Source organism: Varanus komodoensis, unplaced genomic scaffold, assembly GCF_004798865.1.
Source record: "Varanus komodoensis strain SLA01 unplaced genomic scaffold, ASM479886v1 scaffold20_3, whole genome shotgun sequence".
NCBI classification, from domain to species: Eukaryota; Metazoa; Chordata; class Lepidosauria; order Squamata; family Varanidae; genus Varanus; species Varanus komodoensis.
Genome location: NW_025335588.1, coordinates 792,852 through 801,963, shown reverse-complemented (window position 1 = coordinate 801,963; position 9,112 = coordinate 792,852). Strand labels below are relative to the sequence as shown.

At 57.2% G+C, this 9,112-nt stretch overlaps 1 protein-coding gene across 3 annotated transcripts; it reads left to right on the top strand.

The window, feature by feature from the left end:
- Positions 1–788: 788 nt before the first annotated feature.
- Positions 789–9,112, top strand: SERPINF2 (serpin family F member 2). 3 transcript variants are annotated; one of them, XM_044430561.1, is made up of 9 exons: positions 789–804; positions 2,219–2,308; positions 2,724–2,780; positions 3,607–4,027; positions 4,738–4,881; positions 5,778–5,981; positions 6,574–6,713; positions 7,166–7,370; positions 8,601–9,112. In XM_044430561.1, exons 2-9 carry the CDS (start codon positions 2,252–2,254, stop codon positions 8,936–8,938), a joined length of 1,566 nt encoding a protein of 521 aa, XP_044286496.1. In that variant the 5' UTR covers positions 789–804; positions 2,219–2,251; the 3' UTR covers positions 8,939–9,112. The 3 variants fall into 3 exon arrangements, with proteins under 3 accessions (XP_044286496.1, XP_044286495.1, XP_044286494.1); XM_044430560.1 differs by lacking the exon at positions 789–804 and adding an exon at positions 1,328–1,440 and having other exon boundaries at positions 2,222–2,308; XM_044430559.1 differs by lacking the exon at positions 789–804 and adding an exon at positions 1,328–1,440.

Below are 9,112 nucleotides of genomic sequence, written 5' to 3'. Positions count from 1 at the left end.
GACTTTTCTCTGTGGGTGCAGATGGGAACTACGGGTGTGTGGCTCTTGCCCTGAGTCTGGGCAGATTTTGTGTGGCGTTGTGTGGTGTGCGTGTGCATGGAGCAAGCGGTAGTGCTGGATCCTACAAGCTTTCGAGGCTGTGCCTGTGTGCCCGGGAGTGGGGAAGTGGCGCATTACAAGGGCACGGTGGACTTCCTGGTCCCCAGATCCTTTTTATTCAACGCTGCCTGAAAAGGGATTTAATGAAAAGGGCAGACTCTACCGTGAAGCAGGAACACAGTTCCATCAAACGGACTTTTAACTGATTGGGACTTGCCTGGCTACTTATTAATTCCCTTGGTGAAGCAGTTCCATTTCTACAGCCACGCTGCAGTAGAAACTTGCCTTTCTTTTAAAAGTTTCTTTTATGTTTATTTTAAATATTCTAGCCCACCTTTGGTATTCAGGGTGGCTTACAAGGAAACAAGTCAATTTATTCGAAGAACAACGATAAGCGCGATTTAGTTTGGAGGTTCCCTGCCCTGATGAGACGTGACGGACGGCAGCAGCTCTGCAGGCAGCTTGCTTAACTTAACCGGGAGGCAAACAGCCCTCACTTTCACACTCCTACAGAGAGCAGGATTGGGGCAGGGGTGGAAGGACCGGGGAAGCAGGTTTGGCGAAACATCGGGAGGAGTGGCTGAATGCCTGAGCTGCTGGGCAGTGCAGCCGGCTGCTTCAAGGACGGTGGAATGAGAGCAGGCGGCCACCTGTCGGGGATGCTGTAGCGACAAGATACCTGCATGGAGCAGGGGGCTCGGGGAGGTGAGCTCAGGGGCCTCCCATCCTTGGTGGTGAGAGTCATGACGGGCTCGTCCTGGTTCCATCTGTCTCGGCTGCCTTTTCCCGAGATGGACTGTGGGCCCATTTAGTGCAGCGGCCCCGGTTGTGCTGGGGACTCGGGCTTTTGAAGGGGAGAAGCCAGGGTCGATTGTTCCTGGGACCTCTTGCACATGGATCTAGGAGCCTTCCCCACTCCTCTTCCAAATGCTTATGGTTAGGATCTACTGGCACGGAACCGGAGGGCTTGATCCCAGCTGGGGCGGATGTTCCCGCTCAGAGGCTCAGCCCTGTCGCTCATTTCTTCCTGCAACTAGGCTAGGCCCCAAAGCGAAAGTCTTGCCCCACAGCCCCCTCCTCGTTTCTCCATTTTAGAAGAGCGGGGGAGGTTGTTTGGCTGCTAGGGTTTCCTCCTGCCCTGACAGGTCCTGGACAAATGTTTAACTGCATGCAGAAAAAGTCAATATTTGCCTGTGGAGGGGAAGAATTACACAAATAGGCGTTGCTGCTAGTCCTTGGGGAGGCTTGGGGGGCACTGCTGTCCCCTCCTCCATGGAGACAGAGTGGGTGGCAGCAGCGGCAACAACGGCGGCACAAGGAAGAGCCACGCCAAGGATCAAGGTGAAAAGGGGTGGGGGAGCCTCGGTGCCTGCGGAAGGGGCACACGGCACAGGCACCAAGCGAGGAGGAGCTGCCGCGCCAGTTCTCGTGGTGGAGGGGGTGCCCCCTTCAGTGGTGTTGGGGAGACTCCTGGGCTATGGGGGGCCTGAGGCGGCGGGCGGGCGGGCGGGTGGGGGCTGTGAAGGGTGGCCCTACTTTTCCGGGGTAGTGGAGGAAGCGGGATCACACACCAAGGATGGAGGACTCTGGTCAGCAGCTGGGTGCAAGGCTCCAGAGGAGCTGGATGTCCTCCGGGAGACGATTCCTTCTCACCGCCACCCCCCCCTTTCAAAGCTGAGACCCCAAAAGCAGCAGGATGAGCTGCGAAGAGGGTGCAGTTGGGAAGGGGTGGGGAACGGAAGGCGCTGCCTAACAAACCGTCCCCCCACGTAAACGACCCGCAGGATGAAAGCTCTGAATGCCGCAACCCCTCGTCTGGTGTGCCTCTGGAATGGGGAGGGGGCGGGAGGAAAGGGGCTCTCCTCCTCCGTGTTCACAGGCAACGAATGCAGCGGGGGCTTGTCCGGGAGACCGGAGGAGGTGTGGGGCGCACGAGTTGCAGTTGGGACTGAGCTGCATGGGTGGGCGGGGGGCCAACAGCCTGATTTGCGAGTGTGAGCAGGCCGCTGTCCCCACCGAGGGCTTTCCCCGCTCTCGCATGGGCTTCCTCAGCCGTGTTGCGTGTGGGCCCCTCGTGGGGTGCGGAGGGGTCCCCAACTGTTGTTCTCCTCCCCTCCAGCAGCAGCACCCCCACCCTTTGGACCATTAAAAGATGGCTGCCCAGCCCTGGGTCCTGCTGCTTGCCTGCCTGTACACTGCGCATCAGGGGGTAAGTCATGGGGGGGGCGCCCTGCCCTGCCCTGCCCACCCCAGCTGTGCTTGCTCTGTGGAGGCTCTTGACCCGCGGGGTGGGGAGGGGCAGGCACAGCATGGAAAGGCCCTCCGAACAGGGTCTGCCGTTTCCCTGGCACATCCCGGGGTCCGTGAGCAGGTGGGAATGGCCGGCAGCCTCCCGCCAGCCCTGCCTCCCGGGTGCTCGAAGGGTCCTCCCCCTGCGGCGGCAAAGGAGCCCCCTGCTGGGGCTCGGCTGGGCTCTGCGGCGAGCAGGGCCAGCTCCTCACTGCCAGTCTCCGGTCCTGCACCTGTCCTCCCCCTGCGCCGAGCCCTGGCCCTCCGTGCGCATGGGTGCCTTGGGACAGGGGGGCGCTACCCTAGCGAGCTCACTCTGGCCGGTTCTCTCCTAGGATCGTGTAGTGGGTGCCACCAATTTTGAAGAAATTGGTCAGAGGAACATTCTGCAGGTAAGAAGCGGCAAATTCCAGGGCTTTTCCTTGTAAAGTTGCAGAAGGGGGAAATGCGATTTGGGGCTGCGTCGACGGAAATGTCATGTTCAAGAGTGGAAATGGTGACAGTGGCGAATCTACCAGGCTACATACAGTGGCCAGCACCAGTGATATGGGAAAAGTGGTCTGTCCTGAAAGCCAAGCTTAGACTGCAGGGCAGGGAGCTGAAATCTGGGCCGTCTGAGGCAGTTTTAAAGTATAACTAGAGGAAAGAAGGCTTCCTTCAGAAAATGGAAGTCTGTTCCCAACGAGGAGGATGAAAAGGAACACAGACAAAGAACATGCAAGCTAAAATAGAGCTCTATAGATGATCTCTATTTTAGAGAACAATGGGAAAATGACTGAAACACAGAAAAAGCAGAGAACTAGCTGGATGCTGACAGAGTGAAGGAAGATAAGGAGATTGTAGACACTGGACCAATCCTTTGTATCTGTCTTCACTGCACACAGCGGAGGTCATTTTTGTCTTCTGACCGTTCTAGGAAGGGTGGCTGACTGGACCCAGAGCCACGTCTCAGGCAGGAAAGGGTGTTCCCCCGCACCTTCCACCTGATCCTTCTCTAATCGGGGCCACCGCCTAGGACTGAGCCAGGGACCTCCTGCCTGGGCACTGTGTCCTGATGTAACAGGAGCCTCTTCCCAAGGCCAAGCGTCGATGGGCAGCTTGTCCCTGGCCTGGCACATGAGATGCTCTCAGCCAGAGATCTGGCGCACAACCGGGAAGCAGAACCGTCCAGCCTGCCCCGCTTTCTTCTCCCAGCAATAGCTGTCCGTGTCTTTGCAGGCCTACAATGATGAACCTGTGACAGTCAGTCCACAGCTGGCGCATGCTCTGCTCGTAGCGACCACTGCTGGGCCAGGCTCAGACCCTGAGACCCTGGAGGGCCCTCTGGGCTCCACCGTCCTGCCTGCTACAGGGCCCCCCAGAGAAGTGCTGCAGCCAGAGGACGAGGGTTCAGATGGGGCTGAGGGGGAGCCAGCCAAGCAGCTGCTGGAGGAGCAGGAAAGCTCTTTGGGGGCCGAGGAGGAAGACCACGGGCAAGGCTGCAGCATGGATGTCCCTCCCAGGAACATGTCTGAAATAGCCCACGCCATGATGATGTTCGCCACTAACCTCATGCGAGAGGTGGAGCTGGAGCATAGCCAAGACAACGTTTTCTACTCTCCCCTCAGCATTCTCCTGACACTGGCTCATGTGTCTTTAGGTCAGTGCTCCCAAATCTCCCGGCAACTCGGGCAGCTCTTCCTCAGCCACAGAATCCAAAGGGCAGGCGCAGCATTTCATGGTGACGACCACCCCGGGCTTTGCTGTCGGAGGGCGGTGGGGCGGAGGACTGCCCCCCCCCCCCGAGCAGGCTCTCTTGGGTGCTCCCAGAGGAAGCAGCCTGCAGATCCCAGCCTCTCCTGGCAACCAGCGCCCTGGCTGCTCTGCAAGTGCCTGCTCCTGCCACGGGAGGGCTGCAGGCCCGCATGGCCAACGTTCGGCCGTGCGACAGGCAGCCATATGGGGGCCCCGGGCGCCTGGGGCCTGAGGAGCCCCTCTGCACAGCACGCAAACTGTCTTGGGGTGACGCCCAGAAAATGCCGTAACTGGGAGGACCACGGCACAAAGATGGCCCTTTGGCGCTCTGACCAGGGGCCTCCTCCTCCTCCCTCGTGCAGTGGGGGAAGAGCCGCTCCCTGCGGTGGGCCTGGCCCCTTCCTGTCTGCACGTGGGGCTGCTTGCGGTGCCTCTCCTCCCGCTGGCTGATGGGAGCAGAGCTTGGGAAGAGGCAGCCCAGGCACGAGGAGGGAACGTCCCCTTTCCCAGCCTCTCCTCTCTACCCGCTACGAAGGGCTTGGTGGTGCGGAGTCCGCAGGAGCACGCTCCCACCCCACCTGGCAAGAGCGTTCACTGCACCCGTGTCTCTCGCAGGAGCCGCCAACGAGACGGAGAGGCAGATCCTGGAGGTCCTGCAAATGCAGTCAGTGCCCTGCATCCAGCAGGCTTTGCATGCCATTTCCCAGAAGCTCAGCAAGACGGCGCTGACGATCGCTGCCCGCATCTTCCTGGAAAAAAGTGAGGGGGCTCAGCAGAAATGAACTGTGGGTGGAAATACGCAGCCGCCGGGCCAGCGTGGGGGAGGGATCTGGATTTGGCCTGCAACAAAGAGGGTCTTGAACCTCCCCCTCCCTTCGGGCACCTTAGACGCTGCTTGCAGGAGCAGAAAAGCGCGATCCACGCACAGCGAGCCTCACAGCTGTCGGGGGCGGGGGAGTAGCCCCTTCCCTCAGACTCTCATCTGGGCTGAGACTCCTGAGGGCTGCCACAGGCCAAACAGTCTGCGAGGAGCAGACCTGCTTCTCCGAACTCTCAACGTGCCACTGAGCTTCTCTCGACAAGAAGAGAAAGCAGGAGCGTGTTGCGTGGTGTGAAGAGGGCACTGTGGCCGGTGCAGGATTAATACCGAGAGCACTGCAAACCCGGCAGAAGCACATGCGACGATGCGATGTAGCCCTCGGCAAGGAGGCAACATCCAACCGCTCCCTGGAAAAGGGATTTTCTTCCCAGGCGGCTGGGCCATTTCATATGCTGCTGCCACCACCCAAAGGGGAGATGCATCTCTGTATAGTAGGAAGGGGTAGCATGTAAGTAGCCCAGAGCAAATCAATGAGAACCAGCCCACAGAAGAGGAGGAGGGGGCAAAGCTGGCCGGGGTTGCTGCAGGGCAGCCTGTCCTCACGTGGGGCCCTCCAGGCATCCTGACTACAACTCCCAGCATTCTAGAGCACTGGCCGTGGCTCCGTTCGCTCCTCCTCCCGATGGTTCGCCCGGATCGTCTTCCCCACAAATGCCTTAAGCGCCTTAGCCGCAGGCAATCGGCAGCCTTCCCCCTGGAACCGGGCCGGGGGGATTCCTGCCCGCAAGCTGGCTCAACCTGCCACGTGCAGCCTCTCATGCTGAGCTCTTCTCAGGTTTCGCAGTTAAAAAGAAATTCCTGGAGGACTCAGAGAAGTTCTATGGGGCTAAGCCGGCCACCCTGTCAGGAAACAGCAAAGCGGACCTGGCCACCATCAACAACTGGGTCAAAGAAGCCACGGGGGGCCAAATCTCCACCATGCTGTCCGACCTGCCGGAAAACGTCATGATGATCCTGCTGAATGCGGTACATTTTCGAGGTGAGTTCCACACCCCAACCGGGATTGCGTATTGTAAGAGCTGGGGGTGGCCATGAGCTGCTTCTACAAAAGGCCCCAAGACTGGAGCTATAAATGGGATCATGTTTAAGCAATGTGAAGCCCCTTGGGCTGGGCCAGGCCGACCTGAGCTGCTGAACCAGTTACATCACGAAACGTCTCACCTATCTAAAAGGTACAACAGTCAGGATGCAAACAACCTTTTAATGCCTGTCATGATCAAAATTGCAGGAGGTGACAGCTATCCTAAGGATGCAGTCTCTTTTTGGATGCCTCTTTTAAAACTATACCCATGATAACAGATGCATGCATCTTCCAAAATCCAATAAAGTAGGCTTTTTGTTTGAAGAAATATTTTTGTCTCCATGCAAATTTAATCAGCTGCATGACTATAACTCGGCCGCCACTTAACATAACTATTGCTGTAAATTTTATGGGTGGTTATTCCAGTTGCAACTTCCAATCCATGACTACCTGGTTAAAAATATGGACTGCGGAAGCAACAACTTCCCAGAGTCTGCGGCTGAGACACAGCTCTCTTTTTCTGATGGGTTCCTCCTTTGCTTTTGGGCAGGATTTTGGGAGACCAAGTTTGACCCCCTCCTCACTGCGCCTAGAACGTTCCACCTGAATGAAGAGTTTACAGTCTCTGTGGAGACCATGAAGGCACAGATGCACCTTAGCTGGTTTCTCATGGATTCCCTGGACACCGCGGTGAGTGCTCACAGCATGGGGTGGAGGGGGGAATACAGGGCTTTTCTCTGGGGCCTGTGAAAGAACCCCACGTTGGCTGTGAGGCAAGTGTCTGGGCCTGGGCGTACTTCCACTTGGTTATCCGCCCAGGATTATGGGTGTCCATGGGAAATGGATGACGCAAGGCCCTCAAGGCTCACCCCTCCACTCTGACGGCTCCTTTCCCCCCACCCCCAAATGAGTGAGCCAGGCCTAAGTTCAGTGGGGGCCCCTTGCTATGCATGCCTCTCCAGGCAGGGCTGGAAAAACTCCTGCCTGAGACACTGGACGGCTGGTGCCAGGCAGGGCTGGCAGTCCTGGCCTAGGTGGACCAAGGCTCAGACTTGATATAGGTATCTAGCCCTAACCCAGTGCTCCCACCCCTGGTGCCCTGTGCTGCTGTCCTGGTTTGATCCTCGTTGCGGTTTGTGCAGGTGGCCCGGTTCCCTTTCAAGGGCAACACAAGTTTCGTGGTCCTGGCTCCAAACTACTTTGAGAGAAACTTTTCCCGACTGCTGCTGGAATTCTACAAGGCCAACAGCCAATTCCACTTCCCCAAGGAGAGACCCACCACTGTGATGATGCCAAAGCTGAACTTGCAATATCACCTGAACCTCAACCAAGCTCTCAGCCGATTAGGTGAGAAGGGGGCTGGCTTCTTCTGCCGAAAGATTTCTCAGGACATTCAAAGCAATCTCACAGAGGGCCCGCTGGACACCAGCAGCCAAGTACAACAACTCTGCAGCCCATAACATGAAAGGGAGACCGGCAACAAAATGCAGCCGTGCTGCAATTCCAAAACACTAATAGCTCGAAATGTGTGGGAGACTAAACATGCCTCCATCCTGGGCCAGAGAGAGCAGAATGTAGGCTTCCGATGAGCCTGGCTTTATCTTGTTCCACAGATGAAGCACCACCACCAGAAAGGCCCTTTCTCTCCCAGGGTATTTTCCACGCCCACACTCGTTCTGCTCCGCAACTGAGCATACTCCATTTGCAACAGTGCAGTACTGGCAGGCAGCCTGCAGAACCCTGTCATACGCTCCACCTTTTCCTCTTGCAATCGTTTGTCTATTGTCAGGGTGGGGGAATAAGATGTATATCATGCTCATTTTTAAAAACCTAACAAGTGCCAGGATAAAAGAATAAAAATAAGAATAAAAACGGGAGGGGGTGTAGCTCTGCATGGGAAAGGTCCCAGATCCGGTCCCAGTGGCATCGGTTAAAAGGAGTGCGTGGCCTGTGAGAGGGAGGGGCCTTCTCTGCCCGAAGGCCTGGAGAACCACTGCCTGTCAGAGCGCGCCAGATGGCAGCCTGACCTGGAGTCCGACCACTTCACATGTCACTAAGACTCATCCCTGCCTGCTGCTTGTGACCCAAGCAAGATCTGGGGAGAGAACAGAAGCTGCTGTGCCCTCTGAGCCTCCGTCTTCAGATACGCTCAAAGCGCTTCGCGTTCTTCCAACCAGGTGAGGGTTGTGCCAAGGGTTTGCAGCAGAGGAGAGTTGGAAAGATCTTCCAGTCGGAGCATGTTGGGCTGAGTGTGCCCCGGGTCTCCCGGGTCTTCCTCCTTCCATGTTGGCCCTTCCCTGCTGCCCCACCCCAGATGTCCAGATTCTCTTGGAAACTTGGATCTTGGAAGCGCTAGCAGTTTATGTCCTCTTGGCAAAAGCACGCACACTTTAGCTGAGATTTTAAAAACTGCAGTTGCAGCTTCAGAGTAGGGTGGAGAGCTCCCCACATCCAAGTAAGCAAAGTCCCGAAAACATCCTTACATAAGCAATGCTCCTGCCTTCTACATCCATGATGTGCCCCCTCCGGGTGCCTGGAGCCCCCTTCCTGAACACGCTCTCATTCCTTTCTCTGTAGGCCTGGGCGAGCTGTTTTCTTCCCCGAATCTTCGGCCCATTGCAGAGGGCCCCCTCTTCGTTTCCAGCATCCAGCACCGGGCTGCCGTGGAGCTTGGGGAGGACGGGGTCGAAGCATCAGCCGCGACCAGTGTGGTCATGTCTCGTTCACGCTCGGATTTTGACCTTAACCGGCCTTACGTCTTCGTGATCTATGACGACATCACAGAGATGCCCCTCTTCTTTGGCATCATCCAGAACCCCAGCCCCAGCGCTCCCCAGCAGAGAAAGACAAAGGACTGTGTGCAAAAGGATGGGGAGCTGCCACAGCCCTGCCTGAAGGACTCCGGAAAGCACTGACCAGACGTGCATGGAACCCAAGGCCATCACATCACAATCGATTCTCCAGGGACCGTCCCCCAAGTGCCCTCCCCCCCACACACTCTTTACCTCCTGCGTAGCCAGCCAGGCTTGGAATAGGTGGCAATTCTGCAACCAGTTCTAAAAGCTTCAGAGTAAAGTCCTCTGAATTTA

What these genes read in the sequence shown, in the direction of transcription:
- SERPINF2 (XM_044430561.1), top strand. Translation starts at nt 2,252, where the DNA reads ATGGCTGCCCAGCCCTGGGTCCTGCTGCTTGCCTGCCTGTACACTGCG. An exon ending in TGTACACTGCGCATCAGGGG is followed by an intron (nt 2,309 to 2,723) that starts GTAAGTCATGGG and finishes GTTCTCTCCTAG; the next exon opens with GATCGTGTAGTGGGTGCCAC. An exon ending in CCAAGCTCTCAGCCGATTAG is followed by an intron (nt 7,371 to 8,600) that starts GTGAGAAGGGGG and finishes CTTTCTCTGTAG; the next exon opens with GCCTGGGCGAGCTGTTTTCT.